Here is a 24,367-nt window from a genome sequence, read left to right on the forward strand (position 1 = left end):
TATGGTAGCCGGGTCGGGTAGACCCGCTTACCCGTTTATGAAATAAAAATCCATCAACAATATAAAGTTTAAAAATAATAAAATTTAGGTGAAAAATATCAAAGTGCTACTACAATATAAAGAACATTAAAATTCAAAATAAATAAATAAAAAAAGACAAAATAAGTCTTCATTGCAAATTGATCATCTTCATTGTAAATTTGGTCATTTTCATTGCAACGCTATCATCTTCATTGCAACATATAAAAATTTATTATCTTTTTAAATATTTAAAAGTTAACGGGTCGGGTCCCGGGTAACCGGGTACGGGATGACTATTCCGTTACCCGTAGCCGGACCCGTTTACAAAAAAAAAACGGGTATTACCCGACCCGAATAAATCGGGTAACGGGCCGGAACGCAGGTAACGGGTCAAATTGTCATCCCTAGTAAAGCAATGATTTTTTATTATTATTTATTTATTTATTATTTTTTTTACAAAACAACACAGAGCATTCTAATAACACATCCACAAATACAGATTTAGAACATCTTTGAACGCGACACAACACAACTTTATGTTGGATCGGATCTAACACTAAGCACTTGTATTCGCTCAATTTGTGCTTACTTCCGAAACGAGGAAGAACAATAGGCACATTATGCTTCGAGCATTTTTTTGGCTCTTTCAAAATACCCACGATGGTTGATGAAGATATCCAAGCAACCGTAGCCCGTTGACCATTAAGAAAATGATTTTTCAATCTGTATATAAACAAAAATCTAACAAAATTCCATTAGAGGGACGGTGGCAGAGGGTAAATCCATCTCCAATCCAAATAAAGACAACTAACACATAAAGCCAAATTAAAATCCTAATAAACTCGGTCCAAATCGCAAGAAAATAAGAAAAACATGAAATATTAAATGCCAAAAAAAGGTATTACAAATCGAAATTCCAGACGAAAAGTTTGTCAAGTGGCTAGATCCTCTTAAAGCCGAAGCTACGGGACCGGAGACTCCGGTAGAGGACACCGGAAAGTCCCAATCACGAAGACGGTACTCTTTCGCCACACAAGAGGATGAGCCGGCGGCCTGACATCTCAGCCCACCAGAGAAGTACAAGTGCGGTGGCGGGGCGGAGGGGGCTGCACAACTCATCATTGATGGCAGAGAGGAAAACAACCAGGGCTTTATAACCACTGATGTCGGCGACCAAATACAACGTAGGAAGTACCTCCGAGTCACGCAAAGGTGATGGCGGCAGCGACGCAGATCTGAGTCGACGACGGCGATAAATTGTTGAAAGTTGTAGCAGATCTATAATATCAAAAGAATAAACAAAACAAAAATATAAATCATAAAGAACACTTTAGTCCCCCTCCCCAAAGAAGAGACCTAAAGGTTGTGTTTGGTAGTTAACTCAAAAAGTTTTTGTTTTCTATTTTTTAATTTTTGTAGTTGTATTGAAAAATTATTTTGCAGTTGTTTTCAAAAAACTGTTTGATACAGTTTTCATTTTTGTTTTTGAGAAATTGAAAAAACTGAACAAAGTGTTTGGTATAGTTTTTATTTTTGTTTTTGAAAAAATGAAAAGAGAAAATGAGGAGAAGGAGGAGAGAAGAGAAGAATTTTTTTTTTCTTCCAAAAACACATTTTATTTGTTTTCAGTTTTCTTTACTCTTTTACAAAACAACTTCAAAATTTTTTGAAATTTTTTTCCAAAAACTTAAACCAAACATAACTTTCACTTTTTGTTTTAATTTTTTCAACTCAAAAACTCAAAAACTGTTTTTGAGAGGAATACCAAACATGGCCAAAGGCCTCAGGGGAGGGGCGGCGCCAATCTTCTTTTTTTTTGAAACCCTAGTCTGCTGGAGAGAAATAGGGATGGCATTTTTACCCGAAACCCGTTAGCCCGTCCGTTACCCGGTCTTAACGGGTCGGGTAATACCCGTTTTAAATGAGTTAACGGGCTAACGGGTATTACCCGTTAGTATTTTAGCGGGTAGGGGTCGGGTAGCGAAAATGTTAAACCCGCTCCGTTAACCCGCTAACCCGTCCGTTAATTATTTTTATGGAAAAAAACTAGATATTTTTTTTAAGAAAACATTAGATTACATCATAATGAGTAGGTTGTTGTTTTGATTCTTATTAAAAATTATTTTTTTTTATTTTTTTTAAACGGGTTAGCGGGTGCTCAATTTTGGCACCCGTCATCCGGCGGGTATACCCGTTACCCGCCCCGTTGGGAAAACCGGGTTAACGGGTATTTTAATAGGTGGGTACGGGTACCGGTATTGGTGTACCCGCTAAAACCCGTACCCGTTGCCATTCCTAGAGAGAAAGCATAGAGGAAGTAAAGCAATGAGGAAGAAAATGTTATATATATATATATATATATATATATATATATATATATGTATATGATTAGCTAATTAACCAACGTAAACTTTGACTTTTGCTAACTAGCCAACATTTGATAAGTTTTTGGTAAATAGCCAATTCAATGATGTGGCGCCTTGTAGATAATTTGAGCTTCCCAATATTGCCCCTTAATTTTTTATATGTGTTGATTAATGTAATTTGGGCAATTTTAATTTTGAATTTTAAATAACCTTATTAAGTTGCATATATTCTCATCTCCCCCTCTTATTAAAAACGCCATAAAAGCAATTGCCCTAAATTGATTTCTGTCTCAGATATCTCTCTCTATCTTCCTTCTGTGATGAAGCTCTAAGAAACGGACACAACGATTCTGATTCGGCATAGAACCTCCTCGGAGTAGCAGAGGAAAGCGATGGCGACGCTACAAGTAGAGCAGTTGATAAGCGGCGAGAGGGATTTGACGACACTTTTTAATCGTACAAATGTTTTATATTTACGACGACTAAAATAATTAAGTTGTACAACTCAAAAATGCACTTTTTAATCGTACAAATATGATATGTTATTTTGTTATTATGTAATCGTAGCTAAAACTAAAATAATTATGTTATTTTACGTAATATTTTGAATACGTCATATTTTATCATTATTTTGCAGTACACCCTGCGTTAGCAATTTGGATAACATTATTAGAGATAGACTAATTACGAGATATGTTTTTTTCATTAAAAAAAAATTCCTTCCAATTCCAAGTTTTATATTATTATATTATTAGTTAAATAGCCGATCCTTCTACGATCCAATTATTATTATTATACCAAGTTCATTAGGATATTATTCTATAATCCTGTCGGTTAAGTATTGTAGGAAAAAAGAAGCGTGAGAGTTGGAAAATTTTAGGAAAATTGATAATTAAACGAATTTAAATTGCGGAAGAATAAGAACCGTTGGCACCGCATCTTCAATAGTCTAGAGTAGTCCAGTGATTCCCGGGAAATCCCTTCCATACCGCCAAATTTCTAGCTACTCCGTCCCCACCGACGATCCCGTGGGTCCCACTTTCAGTACCCCCTCTCTCTCTCTCTCCACTTTTCTTTCATTCTCAACCGAACACTCTCTCTCCCTCTCTCTCTCCAGAGCTTTCGCGCTCTATTCCATTTCTTTCACAACTAAAAAACTACGACTTCGATACGCAAACTTTGAAACTCCAAGATCCGATTAAAAACCCTAACATGAGCTTCAACACCAATTACGCGAGTCCTGATCTCCAATCACTTCGAAACTGGAATCTCTTCTTCCCCGGCGCCTCCGACTGCCTCCGAGCCCGCGAACTCCGACTCCTCCGCCGCCGGAGACCGAGGCGCCGCCGAAGAGTCTCGCTCCGATGCGAGCTCGATTCGGCCGGAGATCTTAACCGCCGAACGCCGGAGCTCCTCGCGCCGGCGATCGGTCTCGTCTCCGTCCTCTCAGTGTTCGCGTCCCGGTTCGGGACCTCCGAGAGGCGCGACATCGGGGAGTGGATCCTGTTCACCAGTCCGACGCCGTTCAACCGGTTCGTGCTTCTCCGGTGTCCGTCGGTGTCGTTCGAGGGCCGCGAGCTTCTGGAGGGAGTGAACGAGAGGCTGGTGAAGGAGGACAAGCACTACGTGAGGCTCAGCACAGGAAGGGTCTTGGCCAGGCCAGGGTTTGACTGCGCAGTCCGGGGCTCGGAGACAAAGCTCGAGTACCAGAGGGTCTGCGTGGGCACGGACGACGGAGGAGTGGTCGCACTGGACTGGCCGGCCAATTTGGACCTCGCGGAGGAGCACGGGCTTGACACAACGCTGCTCATTGTGCCTGGGTCGGCTCAGGGAAGCATGGATTCCGATATCCGGTCCTTTGTCTGTGAAGCTCTGAGACGCGGTTGCTTTCCGGTCGTGATGAACCCCCGGGGCTGCGCTGGTTCGCCTCTCACCACGCCTCGGTATGTTGTGCTTTCTCTTTGATTCATGTTATTGTTGGTTTGAAGCATCGGGGTTGATTGGTTAAGAACAGTTGATGATGATATAATGGATGAACTGGAGAGAATAATTGTTATGGGTTTGTCTGGACATCGACTGTAATTTATGGAGTAGAAAATTGGTTTATTGATGCGCCTAGACATTTCCTCTATATCTTGTTCAAGAGTGAAAGTTCTCATTGGGTTGATTCTCAATCTAATTGCTTTATCCTGTAAATAAGGTATTGGGTAGATAGATCTTTCTGGCTATTTGAAAGTTTTACTTTGTGTAAGGACATCTTATAGGATTTCTTAACCACCTGTAATGAATTATGTAGGTTATTTTCAGCTGCTGACAGCGATGATATCTGCACAGCTATACAGTTTATCAATAAGGCAAGGCCATGGACTACGTTAATGGGAGTTGGGTGGGGCTACGGTGCGAACATGTTGACAAAGTACCTGGCAGAAGCTGGTGAGGCAACCCCGCTCACTGCGGCGACATGCATAGACAACCCTTTTGACTTAGAGGAGGCCACGAGGTCCACTGCTCATAATCCGGCTGTTGATCGGAAACTAGCTGATGGGCTAGTTGATATTCTGAGATCTAACAAGGTGGGTAGCTTCTTGGAAACTTTACATTAAAAATAGAAGGGTTATTGTAATTTATTTCTCATTATATCTCCAATACTACTTGCGTGTTTTTTTTTTCCTTGCGGTGCTAGTAACATCACACTGCCTGTAGGAACTGTTTCGAGGCAGAGATAAAGGGTTCGACCTTGAAAAGGCTTTATCTGCAAAATCTGTTCGGGATTTTGAAAAAGCAATCACCATGGTGCCGTATGGTTTTGAAGATGTAGAAAACTTCTATTCGATATCAAGTACAAGAAATATGGTTGGGAACATGAAGATTCCTGTTCTTTTTATACAGGTATATTTTGCGATGACGTTGTGCTCCAGCTTTACACCAGCGAGATTTTTTGCTCGATGCCTTTTGAGCAATCTAAAATATTTCGATTTCCAATTCTGGCTAACATGCGTTGAAGTTGTTAGTTTCGTATGCGGAAACAAATGTACTCAGTTTCAGAACAAATTAAATATGATGATGGTCCAGCACCATTACTAAAAGACTACTTTCCAACTTGTAACTTATCAGAATGATGACGGTTCGGCACCACTCTTCTCAATCCCACGCAGTTCGATTGCAGAAAATCCGTTTACTAGCCTTCTCTTATGCTCTTGTTCGCCTTCCAGTGACACCTATGGTAGTAGATCTGCTACAACTTGGTGTCAGCAACTTACGCTTGAGGTAATGAGGCATTCTTTGATTCCGAAAATATAATCCTATCTTTATGAAGTATTTTTGGCTTTTCGGTTTGATTAATAAAACTGTCCCGCTTTTTTATTTTTTTATTTTTATTTTTTAACTTTAACCGTGTGAGCAGTACCATAAGAAAAGATTGAATGACATAGATTGGCTCGGAAGTTGCTTAAGAAAGCGCAGGAGTATTTTTAGAAACAGTTACACAAAGCTAATTAGTGAATAAGATACAGAATAATTAACACATTCCTCTAAGACGTGTGGCTCTTAGTAATCATGCAGTACAAATATAAAATGAAACTGGAAGATCTGATAGTTTTAATATGACAGCAGAGTATAAGTCTCTGACTCTTTAAAATTGAGTTGATAATCCAGAGCCTTAACCAATATGATAGTCTTTCTTACATCCTTTCAGTGGCTTACTGCTGTGGAGCTTGGACTTCTCAAGGGTCGTCATCCTCTTCTTGAAGATGTGGATATTACAATCAATCCTTCAAAAGGCGTAGATTTTGTGGAAGGCAAAGTATCTAGCAGTAGTAGCGAAGGCACAAAGCTTTTAAATGTTACTCCTCCAAGTACTTCCAGAGGAGATACCAGAAATCCTATAAATGGTGTGGTCGGAGAAAGTAGCGCTGCTACGGATTTGGTTTTGAGATCTAGAAAATTAACAAGAAAGTATGAGAATGAATATAAGAGACCGCAAGAAGTGGAAAATGGTTCATCAAAGCAAACTATCTCTTCTAATGCTGACGTGGTTGAAGAGGAAGAAACTTCAGTAGAGACTGAAAGCAGTGAAGTACTACCGACAGCAAAATTGGTAATGAATATGCTCGATGTTACCATGCCTGGCGCTTTAACAGAAGAAAAGAAGAAAAAGGTAAGACTTGCTGATGAATTTATTACCAGCCTTCACAATGTGACTCTTATCTTGTCTTATCTAATTGTGTAGGTTTTAGCCGCTGTTGATCAAGGAGATACATTGTTGAAAGCTTTGCAAGAAGCCGTGCCAGAAGATGTTCGCGGGAAACTTACTACTGCAGTATCTGGAATTTTGCAGTCACAAGATGCACGGCTTAAACTAAAAGAATTGCTACGCGTGTCTCGAATATCGGGAGCATCACCAGGATTGAAGTCAAAGATGGAAGAAACAGTCAGAGAAGCATCAAATGCTGAGGGTTTGTCGCAGGACAACAGTTCTCCAGATCAGACAAGAAAGGGTGACAATGTATTAGATGACTCTGCTAATGATTCACCAGACTTCCAGACGCTGCCAGAGGGAATGGAATCTGAAAAAAATCAGTCAGAGAGCTCTAAAAAGGCTACCGATATAGGTCAGTCTCAGTCAATAAGTGAAGAAAATGAAAATTCTAGTTCTGCTAGAAAAGAAACTAATGATTCAAAAAAGGGTGACGATAGTGATGGTTCTGTGAACGGAAAGGGCGTTGTAAATTCAGAGAACCATGACGGAGGCTTAGAAACTGGAGCTAAGGCAAACAGTGTTGGTCAAGAAGAAAAGACAGGTAGTGCTGAAGAAGCAAAGCTTGAAGAGCACGATGATCAAGCTGGGAAAACCAGTGTATCGGACATAAAAGAGGATCATAATGCCAAAGCTGATGAGAAGCCGCTGCCTGATCAAGTTAATATATCATCACCTGCTGCAGTCGAGGAAAATACTCCACCTTCATCAGGAATCTCTTCTGAGGGACAATCAATTGAAAATGAAGATATAGATAATCAGAAGAAGGAAAACAAAACTACAGAGCATGTACCGGATCAGCTGAAGCCTAGTTCAGACTCTGGTCCACCCAGCTTTAGTGTTTCTCAGGCCTTGGATGCTTTGACAGGGTTTGATGATTCTACTCAAGTTGCAGTCAACAGCGTTTTTGGGGTGATAGAAGACATGATTTCGCAACTGGAGGAAGGTTCTAACAATGAGAGTGGAGCTGATATTGAGAAAAATGCTTCTGGATCTTCCATGGAGGAAGATAATGAAACGGATGATCAGAGGCAAGAAAACATAGAAGCCGAACTGGGAGAGGGTGTAGATCATGATGGATCAACTGAATCCTCTCATTTCGAACGCCATAAAAGTGGTAAAGATTCACAACGTACTACACCAATTGGATTCGTAGAGAGCCAATCCGCTCAAAGGCCAATCGTGCTTCACAAAAATGACATAAAAGGTCTTCAAGAGAGAGATCCAGATGAAGGAAAGGAAGCAAGGATAAATAATGATGAGTTGTCTGCTAGAAATTGCCTTAATAATTCAAACAGAATAAAGAAAGTAGATGGTATTCCAACATACATCACTTCATACACCAATGGCAGCTATAGTGACAATCACCATCGACGGAACAATCTTGTCTCGGATATTCCCACAGATCCATTAGATTCAGATGCAACAACTGCACTATTGCTAGAGTTTATTCCGGAAGAAGGTCAATGGAAGTTTCTAGAACAGTCAGGATTAAATGGAACTCCACATGATGTTGGTGGTGAGGAAAAAGACCACGTGGGTTCACCAGCAAAAGCAGGCCATAGAGACGAGGTCATTGAACCGCTTTATGCTATATTAGATACTGAACTGTACCCTGTGGAGCAGTTTAATACAGAACATGTTGAAATTGATGACAATACATCAACGGAATTAATCAAATTTGTGAGAAAGATTATATTGGACAACCTGTGTATCGAAGTTGGTCGCAAGCTAGGTTCGGCCGAATTGGAAGCAATTGATCCCAATCTTGCCAGAGAGTTGGAACAAGTTTCTAGTGCAGTGTCAGTATCTGTTGGAAATTATGTGAAGTGTGCTCCAAGTTCCGACGTTACATACCAAAACATTGACGAGATTTTGGAGGAAGTAGGTACCCTTAATGGGGAGCGTATTATTAGGGTCATGTCTGACGCCGTTCAAGGGACTACATACTTGAGAAGAATGTTACCACTTGGTGTGATCATTGGATCTAGCTTGGCTGCTTTGAGAAACTTTTTCAATGTTGCCACAGTCCACGATGCAGATGTGGATGAAACGGTAAACTTGGTGGAACATGATTCTTGTAATGTCGAAGCTGTGGAGAGCAGTCGAATTGCACCTCAACAATCTGTGCAGAATGGCAGGTTGGAGGCTTCAGTCAGCGATAAAGAGGGCAAAAGTAAACTAAATGATAATAATAATGCAACCGTCATGGTTGGTGCCGTTACTGCTGCCATTGGGGCATCAGCATTCCTCATGCAGAATCAGGTATTGGTAAAAAATTCTGAATTTCCAATTTCACATGTTAATTGCTTGTACATCAAGAAATCATCTACATTTTTGATGCATGGTTTGTTGCAATACATGTTTTGTTTTTTTTTTTGGACCCAGAATTGTCATCTTTGTCTTTCGAATCTTACCTGGGTAAAACCGCTACTTAGTCTTGTCCATCTTGGTTCTTGCATTACTATTTTTTTTCCAATTCACATAAGTACAAACTTGTCTGTATGCGTGTCTTCATTTAAGGACAATATAATGTTTCTTATTGGAACCACGCAATTATTAATTTAAGCTATAAACTATTACAATCTGACCATTGTTTCTTTGTCTTCCTTCTTTCCCTTGCCTATTCATTTATCCGAACACCCAGGATTTTCAGGAAAACAATGTAGCTCCCTTAAGCTCATCGAATTCTTCAGAAATGAAATCTGATAATCTCAAGGTGTCTGGCAAAGTTGATGATACAATGTCTGAAAACGCCAACCAGAACATTGTAGCAAGTCTTGCTGAGAAAGCCATGTCAGTTGCTAGTCCAGTGGTACCCACAAAGAAAGATGGTGGAGTGGATCAAGAAAGGTCAATTTACTCGTATATACCTATGACATATATGAAGTTACATTTTACTTGTCAATTATTATACTTGAGGCATTTGTATCACCTTGAACAGGTTGGTCGCAATGTTGGCAGATCTGGGACAGAGAGGTGGGGTTCTGAATCTGATAGGAAAAGTTGCTTTGCTGTGGGGTGGTATACGTGGGGCAATGAGTTTGACTGACAAGCTTATCTCGTTTCTTCGTATATCTGAACGCCCCTTGATCCAAAGGTACATTGTTAACATCTGATGGATGTTCTGACTAGCACACTTTATGAATATGGTAAAACATCATTTTGTTGTCACTCAAAATTTCTTACTGAACTATTTTCCTCTGTGTTTGTCGTAGAGTTCTTGGATTTTCCGGTATGGTCCTGGTTTTATGGTCTCCTATTGTTGTTCCACTGCTTCCAATGCTTGTCCAGAGCTGGACTGCAAAATCTCCCTTTAGGATCGCAGAGCTTGCATGCATAGTTGGCCTTTACACTGCTGTCACGATACTTATTATGCAGTGGGGTAGAAGAATACGAGGGTATGAAGATCCCGGTGAGAAGTATGGGCTGGATTTCAAATCACTACCAAAGGTACGGAGCAAGCATTTTTAAATCCTGCCATTTCATTTAGAGTTGAAGTTTGCAATTACTTCTCCATTGCGCTTCTCATTTATTAGGAACCCTTGCAGGTTCAGTCTTTGGACTGGCAATATTTTACTTTCTTTGCCTAAATAGAATTAGATTTACTTTCTGCAGATTCGAAACTTTTTGATGGGTATGGTTGGCGGTGTTGTGCTTGTAGCATCAATAGAATCTATGAATTCTTTGCTTGGCTGTGTGAGTTTTTCTTGGCCTTATGCTACCATTTCAAGGGATTTCACGACGTGGCTCAAAATGCATGGTCAAATGCTGGTACTGGTTGGTCAAGGGCTTGTTACAGCAACTGGTGTTGCTCTTGTGGAAGAATTGCTTTTCAGATCTTGGTTGCCTGAAGAAATTACCGTGGATCTTGGCTACCATCGAGGAATTATAATTTCAGGCCTTATGTTCTCTTTGTTACAGAGGTATGTGGTTTGCTATTAATGAATACCGACTATTTTTTAAAGTATGAAATGGCTTGATGTAAACTTCTCGGCAAATATAGCTGTAACGAAACAATTCATTCCGATCATTTGAAATCATTGTTGCAGCTCATAGACTTCCTCTTCCATTTCCTCGTGTGTTAATTTTCATATTATAACGTTATTTCAGGTCCCCATATGCAATACCCGGGCTATGGCTACTATCATTGAGTTTATCTGGTATTAGGGAAAGATCAAAAGGAAGTCTCTCTGTTGTCATTGGGATACGAACGGGAATATTGGCTTCGAGCTTCATCTCGCATAAGAGCGGCTTTCTGACCTACAAGCCTACCTTTCCCCTTTGGCTTACAGGGACTCATCCGATCCAGCCGTTCAGTGGACTAACCGGCTTTGCATTTTCGTTAGCCTTGGCATTATTCTTATATCCAAGACAGGGCATGCAAAGAAAGAGCCTGAATAAATAAAATCAAGGATAACCATTGATACACTTTTTGAACAGCATGATTAGAGCAGTTATTGGAGAATACAGTGGTATGACTGTTCGTCATTGCCTAGTTATGCTTTAAGCTATATTCTCTCACTAGCGGAGACTATTGTACATATTGGGATAAGCTATGCCAACTTTATGGAAGACTGTAAAGATGGTTGGAGTTGCGTTGGAGCTGTGGCATCTACTCGCAAGAGCCATGCCATATGGTTTATAATATCTCAAATATCTCATGACGCGAAAATTTTGTAAGTAGGCCTGGTATTCACAAAGTTTCCCTTTACTTTTTATTTTTAATTTTTAATTTTTTTTTATTTGGTATGTTTCGAATATATCTGCTTTCTAGCAGCCTAGGAAGAAGATATGTATAGTTGATATTGTATATGCAGTTTGTTTTTAAAACTTCCTGTATATACAGTTCATTGTATACTGATAGTCGGCAGAGTTACAAATCCCATAATCAAATTTAAAAAGTAATTATTTCTTGTTTAAAAGAGTACTTCTTTAATTTATTCTTCTTAAAATGCGTTGTAGCAGCAGGAGCTTAACTCAGGTTAGCTATTTTTTTTTTATCTTTTACTTTTGCATGACCCGATCTAACCTCCTTGTGAGGAAGGTCTTATTACCCGAAAACCTTCAAACATTAAGAGAAGGTTTATAAAGAAAACCAAGATGGTATTAGATGAAAACATACTTTATACAGATAAAGGCAAAGAAAATTGACATTTGTTTAAATGAAGGGATTAAGCAAGCACCCATGTTCAAACATGTGCAAACCCGGAATTGAAAAGAGAAAAAGAAGAAGAAAACAAAAAGCAGCTCAAAAGAAAAACAAGGAAAAAGGCTTAAGCAAAGCCTTCTGTAAAATCACAAATCGCCAAAACAGTGGATAGAAATTATTTATCAAACTGTAAAACTCTCAATATGAGCCCAATAACAAACTTGCTTCTGGCTCTTATTTACGCTCATACCCTTCCTTCACTCACTCCACAGCCAGGGGAACAGATTCAGCCTAACCATCACATTAAAAAAAAATTACAAGAGACATTAGGCACACGGTATATCGTGTTATTACATTGCCGCGACTAAAATTTTTGTGTATTATGTTTTGAGCAGAGAAAACTTACCAACTTGCGGTACTTGAGAGCGTAGAACATCTCAATGTAACGGCGGCTCTCCAGGCGATCAAGGTTAGACACATGTTTCCAAAAACCATAAACTCCAGTCAAAGTCAATAGCCTCTCAGAGTAAATTTTCCATGTATACCTATTTACCAACAAAACCAAGTTGATCAACACAAGCCGTGATTTCTAGGGAAAAAAAGAAAAAAGAACACCGAGATAATCAACGCTTACTTCTCGTGAATACGCTTCAATCCTCCGAGAGAAATCTTCTCCCAGTGAGTGGGATCAGCCTTTGACTTCTCGAAGAAGTCAACCAGCAGCTCGGCAGCGCGGTCGCCATGGTAAGGGTCGATTTGGTAGCCAGACTTCCCGTGGACGATGATCTCAGCGGGCCCGCCCTTGCACGTGGCAAAAGTGGGAAGCCCACAAGTCATGGCCTCGATCACGGTCAGCCCAAAGGCCTCATAGACCGCCGGCTGAACAAAAGCCCCTTTGGTGTCGCAGATGTGACGGTAAAGCTCACCGTTCCTGACGCGGTCCATCTGAGAAGATATCCACCGGAACTGGCCGTTGAGCTTGTATGTCTTGATGAGGTCGTGCATCTTCGCCATCTCAGCCTTTTCCTCGTTGTCCTTGGACTCCTTCCTCCGGTCACCGGCCACCACCACTAGGTTGACCAGCTCGCGAAGCCTGGCGTTCTTCCCGTACCACTCAACGAGGCCCGTTATGTTTTTCACGCGGTCCAGCCGCGCCATCGTGAAGATTATCGGCTTGTTACGGTCCTTCAGAACGCACCTGAGGTTCGATAACAAAACAAGGTAATGTGAAGAGGAATTCAACGAGGGGAAAAAAGAAAAAGAGTCTTGGGAGTGAGAATATGACTCACAAGTGTTCCTTGTTCTCGACGTTGCTGTAGAGAAGCTCTTCGATCTCGCTGTTGAAGTGGGTGAGCCTCTTTTCCTTCTCGGTGTAAGGGAAGTAAACGCTCATGTCGGCTCCGGGAGAAACGATGTTGAACTTCGGGTCGAAGACGTTGATCCCGTGCACGACTCTGTAGAGCCCGGGAAGAGTGAAAGCGGTGTGGCTCTCGTACTGTCCCACAGTATCCTTGCTGTAAAAAAAAATCATAAGAAAACAGTCAGCTTTGGACTAGTAACTGTGTCTAGAGAGAGAACCAAGATAGGAGCATTTATCACCTTCCAGCAATCTCTTGGAATGTACTGGTGATGATGAAATCAGTGTGGTTCATGGCAATAAGATCAGCTGTGAACTGGCAAGAGAAGTGGTACTTCTCGTCAAGGTTCTTCCAGTAGATATCTGAATCCGGGTACTTTGTCTTCTCGAGGGCATGGGCTATGGTACACTGTCACAACACACACAACCATGTAAGAACCCTCTAAGAAACACAAGTGTAACAAAACCCAGGTACCTAGGTGTAATCTAAGCATTTGACTAGATATGTCACAAACCTGAGTAACGCCCAATTTATGGGCAAGGAGAGAGGCAACAATGTTTCCGTCACTGTAATTTCCTATGATAAAGTCAGGCTTTGCCTGCAACTCTTTAGCAAGTTCTTGTGCAACATCCTAAACAAAAAAAAAACCATTATTTCAAAAATCAAGCTTTGCTGTCAATGAGGAGAATTAGAATATCACGCCGTTAGTGGCCAAATGACGAAAAAGGAAGGCCGTAATATACCTCGGTGTAGTTCTCCAGGTACGGCCAGACTTCAAATCTGGAAATCCATTTACGGACCATTCCCTTTTCGTCCCTGAACGGAACACGGAGAATGTGCGTATGCTCCGTATCGTACACCTTCTCGAGGCGCTGACCACAAGTGGTCCCCACTGCATCTGGAAGGAGCCTCGTGATCTGCAAATCATACGGTGGAAGAAGCAAAATCAGCCGGTGAATATAGTCGAAAGGGAAGCCTAGACCTTAACGAAGAACTCACGATGAGGATACGAGGGACGATATCAAGCCCTTGTTGTTTGATCCTGAGAAGCATCTCGGTCTCCAAGGCGCGGACTTGATCCAAGATGTACACAATCTGCGATACGCTCAATCAGACCCGGAAAAAAGAACTTCGACATTTATGCATAGGAAGGGAAGAATTTCGAAAAACGGACCTGGCCTCCGGTGTCGGGGTATCCCAAGACGTTGTCTTGGGCAAAGTAGCCGTGAGGAGAGAGAATGACGACGTTGAAGACCATTGGGATTCTGCCGAGGAACGTCTCGAGGGTGCAAGGGTCCGGTGCCTCGAGGAGGTCCAAGAGAAGGCTAATCATGCCGAGAACGCGCTCGGCCGTGTCACCCCAACCTCTCTCCAGCCCGATCTCTCGAAACTTGTGCTCGAATTTCGAGTACGGAGTATCCAGAGCGAGAGTGCCCAGATAGTCCTCTGCCTTCCTCAGAACGTATTGGAGCGTGTTGAGGCTTTGAATCCGATCGTTCAACATCATGGTCTACACAAAAGCGCACACCACCAAATCAATACACCATATTACTTAAATTTTACGTGAATCAATAAGATTTTTTTATGAAAAAGTATGGAAGAACTGGTCTAATTTTGTAATCGCCGAACACTATTTAAACTATGTATTTTTCTTTTTATTTTCTGGATATTGTTTTTAGGGATGTGAATTGAAGCCATTGTTAAGAGGATGAAGAGGGTTCTGACCTGTCCTTTGTGGGAATGAACTTTGAGAAAGTCGAGGAGAGGCTTCATGCTCTCCTTGTCGCGGAAGAGCTTGGCGGACAGGTGGCGGTTCAGGAACTCCACGCCGTTCCCGATGGACTTCGAGAGAGTCGGGCGAGGGAACGAGTCGTTGAACGGCTCAAAGTCCAATTCCAGAACAAAGTTACCGTTCAGGCTGACAGAGATAAGAGAGTGTTCATCAACCAAAGGAAAAGAGGAAAAAGAAAAAAAGCAACAAAGCAGAGTACGTTTGAAAACCCTACGTTCCATTGACAAGCTCTTCCTTGCAGTGCAAGTATTCAGCCACCTTGAGCTCTTCAACAACAAGAGCCTGGAAATTGACTCGGATGTACTCCCAAACTCCGGGTCTCGGACGCACTGCCAGAGCCAGCCAAGGAGGCAGACAAATGGCTTCCTGCAAAAAAAAAAAAAACATTTTTCTCATATTTTTTTTCAAGGTCTTAGGTTTCGAACATGTTGTGACTTGTGCACCAAGTAAAGACTCCAATTGCTTTGTATGGAGTGAAAGAGGGTCATAAAAAGTGTTACCTGAGTGGATCTAAGTGCTTCACCAAAAACACTATCATGAATCTTCTTTCTGTTGGCCTCAGGGATTGCTTCAAAGTCAGCAATCAGCTGATGGGGTTGAAGAAACCCTTTTCCTTTCGCTTCGATTCTATCATACCATACAAACCCAGCACATTTCAGACTCACTCACATACACACACACAGGGGTATATATATATATATATATTTGCTTACCTTGAAAGAAGAGCAATAATATCATTGGGATGAGCAGAGAGAGCCTCTTCCAGTCTCTCACGGAGGGTGTGGACTTTGGTCAGATCTTGCTCAGACATGGTTTTCCTTTGCTGTTCTCAGTAAATAATGATACTTTGTAAATAAATTATTATGTATTGAAGAAAAATAGATGAGGTAGAACAACGTGTGCGCTAGATACTAATCTATGATAAAAAAAGGAAATCTGGAGATAGTAAAAAATAAATTGGTGGGTCCCAAGAAATAAACGACTGCGTAGAATTATACGCTACATAAGCGTGGTGATAGGCGCTGTTAGCGCTGATGTTTAGCATTAGTGAATAAACTAATATTAGCCGAGTCTTGTGGTTAAACTATTAACGAAATTTGTTTGCGTGTTTTATTTAATAAAGACACTTGTCCCGTGGATGAAAAAGTTTTATAGGTCATGATTAAACAGTATAAAGCTAAAAACATTTCTTCTTTTAATAAAATTATTGGTAATTTAAAATGGAAATAAGGAAGATACCCGAGGACGCAGAACCATTGGTAAGCCAAGGAAGAAGAAGTTATTGATATAAAAATAGCTATACTTTTAGAAGAGGAAAAAAAACATGGAATCGATGATCAATTAACTTTATTTTATCTTTTCTATTTTCTCACGCCAACACAAGTAATAAGAAAACATATTTAAATCTAGAAACATAACTGGAATTCATTTCTGTGTTGGTTTTTCCTCACGTTAATGTCGCCATGGAATTATGGCAACAAAAGCAAAGAGATTTTTCAACAGAAAAGTATGACTTCTTTTACTATTTATTTTCAAATCTTGACAAGAAGACAGTTTGACAGAGAGTCCAGAATATTATGATCATGGTAAGTTACATTGAAGGAAACCACACGACAAGAAGAAAACTCAAATCAAAACTCATGAACAAGAAGACGATAGACAAATATATGATGAAAAAGAAAGAAAAGGAAAACAATCGTACCTAAAACAGAGAAAAAAAACCTGGGGACAGACAGAAATTGGAGAATAGAGAACGTAGAGAAGTGATTTCTTTAGCGAGTTTGTGGGGTCATTTTATAGGACGAGGCCACGGGGGTTTTAGAAATACAATGACAAGAAAATTCCAAAAAGCATACAATATTCTAAAGGCCTACCAGCGCAATCAATTTAAATTATTATCTCAGTTATAACATTTTAGTTCATCACTAATTTTTTTGTACAAAAAGTTATTAAAATTATTGATTTGCTTTTCTTAAAAAAAAAACAAAATAGATAATTTAAGGATTATTTTACCTAATAATTAGGTAATGGCCTTATGCATAATTGCACCTAACACCTATTATAAAGGATTTTCTTACCCTATTTTATCTTTAAATCTAGGCTTGACTTTTTTGGTGAATACACATCATTAATTAAAGGAGGGAGAATTAGGCATACAGTCCTTCAAACCTCCTACGTTAAAAATTTAGACAAATTATTTAAAAAAAATTAAAAAATAGCCAAAATTAAAACATGACACATATATCATATAATGAAGACATATGCATATATTGGGTTATATCTTTAATTATTTAAATAATTTAGCTATAATTTTAATAGAAAATAATTATTTAAATATAAAGTATAAGTGCCAGACCTTACCATTATGGTTACCTTACAAAGTTCAAGTCTCTATCTAGGAGTATGTTACGAAGTTGATGTCTATATATAGGAGTATATTCTTTTGATTGGGAAATATTGAAAAATATACAATTTTAATTAGACTTATTTATTAACATATTTACTAATTTGAAAGAATATTATATATTTCATTTTATTTTTAGAAGACATATTTCACAAATTTGAAAATCCTAAGCTTTAACTTTTGAATCGTCAATATTTACTTATAAATTGTTAACGTAATGAATTGTAGACACCCACACACATACAACGTAAACAATATAGCAATTTTATAGTTTTTAAAATTTAATAGGTATTTTTTCAAAATAATAAATTTAAAGTGCATAGTAGGTTATGTTTCTTTTCTTTATTTAATATCTTGTTTTCGTTCGGCATGTAAAACATTGTTATTGGAATATTTTTGTTTAATTGTTTTACCTTTTATCAAATAAACCCAAACTAGGGCTATCCTTATATTATGTACATCAAATCAAATATTCTATCAAAATGCTCATTTTAAATATCCCATTTCAGTGTATTATTATAAATTAGAATATTTCGTAAGTTTCTCAATATTTACCTCTGTTCATCCTAATTTTATTTCAGAGGTTTTCTACGTTAAAGTTGAAACTCAAAACTCAATATGCTCTTTTCTTGTGCAAGATGAACTCAAGAAAGCTGTAGAATGCCGAGTAATATATATCTATTTGAAGATGAAAATAATAAATTATAAAGAAATAAATAAGTGAAATAAAAGAGATTTATCACCAACTAGATTAATTCAAACATGAGAATTTTATTATAGTCAAAGTTTAAGAAACATTAGACAAATAATATATGTACCATGATTTCTCTTATTAATCAGTTAATTATAATTTATAGGAAATAAAAAACACTCAATTTATTATTCAAAATCTCTAATTATTACTCTCTCTCTCTCTCTCTCTCTCTCTCTCTCTCTCTCTCTCTCCGAATGCAGGACCCACATTGGCGCACGAAACAAAATTAGGTAGGAAATTACTCTTTGGCCTTGGGGACTTCGGAGGCCAATGTGGTCCTGCATTCGGACTTTGCCATAATATTTTTGTTTTCTTTAGCTTAGAAACTATTTGCGTATTTATTATTCCTCATTTGTGCAGTGATTATCACTAACTAGACTAGTAGATTATGTACTTTTACAATAAGAAGATGGATTTTATGAAGTGTAACGTGTTCGCCATTTTCTAAGTTAAATTTGTATACTCGTTTTTTTTAGTATTAAAGCATTATATATAAATGTCAGTAGAGAAAAAAAAAAGAACACTTGCAGATACAGTACATAAAATAAAAATTAAAGAAAGAAATAGTTACCTCAGCGAGCCAAGAACTTGAACACCGATGCTATATATTCTTGAGAAATATTAATATATAATATATGATGGAAGTATATGTATATATAGTAACAAAGAATAGTGGAGAGAAGATATCAATGGAGCAAAAATGAACGCAAGAGAGTGAATGAGAAAGAGAGAAATGAGAATGCGGATGAGATGAGGATATGAGAAAAAGCTTTGCCCAAAGACCCCTTTTATACGACTAAAAAGAAAGGTGCATGGCAACTTCTTAAAACATGAAGAAATTGAATTTTTTTTTAATGCAAATTGATGGTAGTGCTTTGTTGGAGTAATGATTATTAGAATAATACAATAAAGATCCAAAAAAAAAAAAAAAAGATGACAGTAATAATAATAATTACGGCCACTATCCACTAGTGTACAACCACCACCTTCCTGTGGTTTCGTCGTTGCTTTCACTAAACCGCTTTCATTATTATTGGCTATCCAATCCACTTTGCTTATTTTACAGCTTAGCTTCCCATGTTGTTATTATTTTTTGTTTTCTAAGCGTTCAACTGTGAATATAGTATGTGTTGTACTTGTACAAAAACCTGCCTTGGATTTAGGCTCCTGGTTTTCTCTAATCTTATCGTCTCCGTCTTTGACTTAAAACATCATATATATGTTCTATTATTTGACTTTTCTTCTTTATTATAATATTTTTGCCTCTGTATGCATGCGTACGATGGTTTATATATATAATATTATTATGAGGGAATAGGTCGCATCCCACTAGACTACGGCGTCGCATTTGCTCAATTATTTGATTCTCTTTTTCTAAGCGTCCTTGGTCAGTTTGATCTCTTATTTGCTCTTAAATAACCTCAACTTCGCCATCCTTGTTCAATTTTATTTTTATTTGTTTTAAATAAAAAAAAGATTTGGAAAACTAAAGTTGTAAAAACAAAATTCTGTCATTAATAACTTAACTCTTGAAATCAAATGTACATATATAATATTATTACGTGAAAGAAAAAATCGTGAGTCTAAAAAAAAAAAAAAAAAAAAAAAATCAATTTCGAATATACAGTATATATCTAGTTATCTACATAATAATATTAACACAAGTACATAGTTCATTACTTATTTACGAGCCATTCAAGAAGAATACTAAGAACTAAATAGACGGAAGATCAAAACCAAAAAATTATGATACGCATAATCATGAACAAAATTGAAAATAAAAAATTTAGACTCATCGAAAGTTCACAAGACTGTTAGGAGCTTCTATTCTTAATATTAATCGACTCCACTAAAAGAATGATTAATAACGAAAATCTCTCAATTCATGGTTGTACTAAATTATGATCGATATAATACTCTCAATACATTGATCCATGAAGCAATTTACGATATTACATTTTCACTATTGCAAAAAAGGAATTTAGAAGCGACAAAAATCGCTTCTAAATGTCAAAAAATCGCTTCTACAAAATCACTTCTAAAGGTCATGTTGTTACGTCATAAGTTTGCTTTATTTTTTAGCGCAAATTGTGAGGAAAGATGTCGGTCATCATGTTTCAGCTTCTATTGAGACATCTTTCCTCTTGTGCGCAGACTGTTATTTTGGCAAGTTTCCGGTTTTGCCAGATTGCCTCGCTGGTGACTTTATTGAGTGATATTCTTGCGAGTATGGGCAAGAAAATCCTAGATTAACTTCCAGAGTTGTATGACTGCTATATAAGCCGAGTGCTCCACCCTTAGCAGCCTTGACGCTTTTGACAAAACAATTAGGGTTCCTAGATGTGCAAGATTAGGGGATTGGGAAACTAGTTGGATTGTTTTGAGCAGTGTCATTCATCAAATACTATTCGAGAAGATTGAGTCTTTGAGTGATTTGGGTTCTGTGTTTACGTGATTGAAGATTCATGACCGTTGAAGACTGAAGTCGTACAAGAATTGGCGTATGCTTGAAGAGTGAAATTGAGAGGGGTCTCAAATTCAGGGGAAGTCCCTGCATGTACTTGGTAATCACTCGTGGTAATAGTTTCTAGGGCTTTGATTTGTTGTTGTAATCATATAAGACCTTGCTTATACTATTGACTACGTGATAGTGAATTCCTTTCCACTGACTGTGAGCCCCCAGACGTAGATGATATTGCACCGAACTGGGTAACCATATTGTGTATCTTTTCTTTATCGCTCTTCTTGTTGATTATCCATTATCTGTGTTAAGCAAGTTGTCGGACACACTGTCTATACATTGTGTGCGACATCTTGTCTCTCTAACCAAACATAATTTCAGGTCCGTTTCTAAATGTCAGTTGTTTCTAAAAATTAGTAACGACACTCTTAGAAGCGACATGTCGCCTCTAGGGTCGCTCATAAATCCAAAAATTTGACGCCGAAAATGGCTCACTTGTTAAGAGGAATATTTCACCACTAATCCCACGGATTTAAAGGCACGTGGTCAAGTCCGTCCACGCCATGTGTCCATAAGTGTAAATCCAAAAAACAACTTAACAATAGTGATAATCATTGAGATTATTTGGTGGAATTGAAATCATTGCACACTCGGTTTGTCAAGGCCTCCATTGAATCAATTGGTGGATCAAGCAAATCGTAGAGTATTTGAACTTAGCCACGTCTAGGTCCTTTAGTCAACACGCCGTCTATCCCAAGAGGTACCACATAAGGCATTGTCTTCAGTAAGCCGTCAATGATGCGGTGGCCAACGGGGGGGGGCAATTGTTGGGGCTACATTGTTGGAAGTAGACGATAACTAATCTGTTATGGACTTCATTAGTAAGAGACTAACGTCTCCAACACGTGCTCTCCTAGCGATTCAACGTCAAATTATTTGCACGCAATATTTAAAAGTGGATCGTCATGTCTTGTTGGAATGGTGCTATTATAGTCGAGGATGCTCTTCCCTCACTAAAGAGTCGTTTCCTAGTTGTTGCTAGTGTTTCATAATCAAATGCCTCGTTTAAAAAAAATTACTAGTCATTTGTAGTGGTTTTTTTTAATAGATTTACAATCTTACATTACATACATAGTGTACTAACAATAAAATTGGACATTTGAGCACAAATTATAAGTATGATTTTCAAGCTTCAACATTTAATAAAACTTTTTATGATTTACTTTAGGAATCATTCATCCACACGTTGCAGCGGGAATTATATTCCATCAAATTTAATATTTAAAATTAGCATTTATGCTAGAAGTTTTATGAATTGTATTAAATTGAACGACTATAAATATACCTATGTATTTATAAAAATGATACATGATAGAAAATCCATGCAACATTAAATCAATCAAATTCTAAGATATAAATTATGCCCTTTAATTTTTGTTATGTATAGGGGGATGTGTACTGTAGAATAATAATTCTAAAATTTATAAAAAATGCTACAAACATTGATAAATGCAATATTTTATTATTATTTTAATTTAATTAACAAATAAAATTCAATTTAGAAAATACAAAGATTTTAACTTGTGAAATGAAAAAAAAAGATATGTATATATATGTATCTATATATATATATATATATCTATTTCAAAATAAAATGTATCTATAGATAGATAAATATTGATTTTTGGTGTATTCACAGCGAAACACTATACCAAACTGTGTAAATAAAATACACCCGTGATAATGTCTATTTAATTGTTATAGAAAATACAGACTATTTGTCTATAATTTATGAGAGATCGATAGATAGAAAAAGCGGTAAAATAAAATAAACACCAGTGTATACAATAAAGGGCATAAAAGTCATTTGCTTAGTGAACACTTACGGGATTTTGGGGGGTTTTCTTTATATGAGAGAGAAAGAGAGAGAGAAAGAGAGAGAGAGAGAGAGAGAGAGAGAGAGAGAGAGAGAGAGAGAGAGAGAGAGAGAGAGAGAGAGAGAGAGAGGGGGATAAAATTGTTGGAAATATAGTAATAAATGATATTTATTTATAATTGTATGGCTGATCTGTGGTTAAGATTTAAGTGAGGTTCACTCATCGGAACTGACTAATTCCTACGTATTCTTATTTCTCGTTGTGACGGGTATAAGATTGAATGTTTATTTTCCAAAATCAATAATATATTGAATGAGAAATTGATGCTAAAAATGGGGTTGGAAAACAACAATGTTATGAAGAAAATAAAATGTGTTGTGAATGTTTGTGCATATACAAGAGTCTCACATGAAAGAGATATGCAAATTTTGTGTATGTTTATATATCAATTGTGTGGAAAATGGTTTGGATTCATAGTGGTGACCCAATTTTGTAGAGGGCAATGACTTAGGGAAGCTCAAGTCCACCACACGCCGCCGTCGTCCATCAGGTCGGGCGGGACGGGTTGGGCTTGGGCCTAGATCCTAAATTTTTTCTTCTTATTTCTTTTTATTTTATTAAATAAAAATAAAATCAATTTATTAATTGGTGTTAAAGTGGACGGTTTTTGCATGGATTTAGCGCTTGTAACCGTATGAGACGTTTCTGAGCTTGGCTGGACGAGCTTTCAAGGCTTGTAACTATGCATTTACCATGCACTTATATGGAGACGTTTTGTAACCGAGCATTATTGGACAATGGTTGTAACCGTGCTTGACATCTCCTGTAAAAGGGGGTCGAAGTCTCTCATTCAAAGATATAGCTTCCTCTATCCCTCTTTCCTCTCTTCGAAATTATTTTCTTTGTTTGTTTTTAATCATAGTCCGGTGGTAGTTTATGGTACCAAGGTTCTAGCTCGCCGAAGTCAAACCGAGTGGTGTTAAGCTTGTCTTGTTGTCGTTGTATCTTATGAGATTTTCACTCAACTAATCCAACACCAGTGAATGACGATAAAAAAAACTTTAAGGAAACCGTCCAACGGGCCTCGACGTTTTCTTTTCCGTTCACTCATTATTGTGTTCATACCGGTAGAGGTTTTTTCGGTTTTGTAATTTATTTTATTATTTTAAAAAAATATATATTTGTATTTAATTTCTTGCAAATTATCTTTATATTCCTTCAATATTATTATAATATTGTCAACAAAATAAAATAAACACCAGTATATACAATAAAGGGCATACACGCCATTTTCTTAGTGAACACGTAGACTCTACATGCTTTTGGGGGTTTGTTTTAGATATATTAGATAATGTACATTAAACTCCTGCATTGCCGTAAATATCACCTCACATGAGGTCTTGTCACCCACATTAAATCTTTAGAGGGTAATTATCTATCTTAATAGTTTTCACTTCTCTTTACAGCAACCTTAATTATTATCTTTCAATTCTGTTTTGAATTTCTTGATTGTCTACCTAATTCTATTTTTGTGAGTGTCCTTTCTCTTCCTCGTAGCGTAAGAATAATCTTTAATTGGTCTTACTCTCATAATGAAATCGATTAATTTAGTAATAATTATAAAGAAAAGAAAGAATAAATTATTATGGACCCCACGACACATCTTTACATAAAATATAAAAGAAAATGTTATCCAATTAGCGTATACAAGTTTCAAACTTGGAGTCATAATTTAGTATTGAATTCCAATGACTTCTCCTCTTAGCCTAAGGAAAATCTTAAATTGGTCTTAGAGCAACTCCAGCATTGTTGCTTTCAGCTGACGTGGAATGCTAACGTTAGCGTAACAAAAAAAAAGTTTGGCATCGGTGTCCCTGCCCGACACCGATACCCACATATTAAAAAAATAAATAAACGATCAAAACTG

At 37.8% G+C, this 24,367-nt stretch overlaps 2 protein-coding genes across 5 annotated transcripts; one reads left to right on the forward strand and one right to left on the reverse strand.

The window, feature by feature from the left end:
• The first annotated feature begins 3,344 nt into the window (after positions 1-3,344).
• On the forward strand, positions 3,345-14,892 carry LOC149400171 (alpha/beta-Hydrolases superfamily protein). Of its 3 annotated transcripts, XR_016296400.1 has the most exons (12): positions 3,345-4,330; positions 4,684-4,960; positions 5,091-5,276; positions 5,502-5,654; positions 6,082-6,543; positions 6,616-8,907; positions 9,290-9,495; positions 9,587-9,742; positions 9,861-10,095; positions 10,261-10,568; positions 10,756-11,334; positions 14,832-14,892. XR_016296400.1 is itself a non-coding variant. In XM_089611142.1 (11 exons), the coding sequence occupies exons 1-11, from the start codon at positions 3,600-3,602 to the stop codon at positions 11,048-11,050; spliced, it is 5,301 nt and encodes a 1,766-aa protein (XP_089467268.1). In that variant the 5' UTR covers positions 3,345-3,599; the 3' UTR covers positions 11,051-11,567. The 3 variants fall into 3 exon arrangements, 2 of the variants coding, with proteins under 2 accessions (XP_089467268.1, XP_089467269.1); XM_089611142.1 differs by lacking the exon at positions 14,832-14,892 and having other exon boundaries at positions 10,756-11,567; XM_089611143.1 differs by lacking the exon at positions 14,832-14,892 and having other exon boundaries at positions 4,258-4,330; positions 4,722-4,960; positions 10,756-11,567.
• Positions 11,728-18,895, reverse strand: LOC149400172 (sucrose synthase). Of its 2 annotated transcripts, none has more exons than XM_089611144.1 (14): positions 18,674-18,895; positions 15,658-15,767; positions 15,445-15,571; positions 15,159-15,310; positions 14,878-15,070; positions 14,327-14,662; positions 14,152-14,247; positions 13,896-14,069; positions 13,667-13,783; positions 13,394-13,560; positions 13,084-13,308; positions 12,429-12,992; positions 12,201-12,339; positions 11,728-12,085 (listed from the first exon to the last, which is right to left on the reverse strand). In XM_089611144.1, exons 2-14 carry the CDS (start codon positions 15,753-15,755, stop codon positions 12,056-12,058), a joined length of 2,418 nt encoding a protein of 805 aa, XP_089467270.1. In that variant the 5' UTR covers positions 15,756-15,767; positions 18,674-18,895; the 3' UTR covers positions 11,728-12,055. The 2 variants fall into 2 exon arrangements, with proteins under 2 accessions (XP_089467270.1, XP_089467271.1); XM_089611145.1 differs by lacking the exon at positions 18,674-18,895 and adding an exon at positions 16,647-16,705.
• Positions 18,896-24,367: the final 5,472 nt, after the last annotated feature.

Source organism: Urtica dioica, chromosome 4 (assembly GCF_054948205.1).
Source record: "Urtica dioica subsp. dioica isolate 48M chromosome 4, U.dioica_male_clone48M_v1_H2, whole genome shotgun sequence".
Lineage (NCBI taxonomy): Eukaryota > Viridiplantae > Streptophyta > Magnoliopsida > Rosales > Urticaceae > Urtica > Urtica dioica.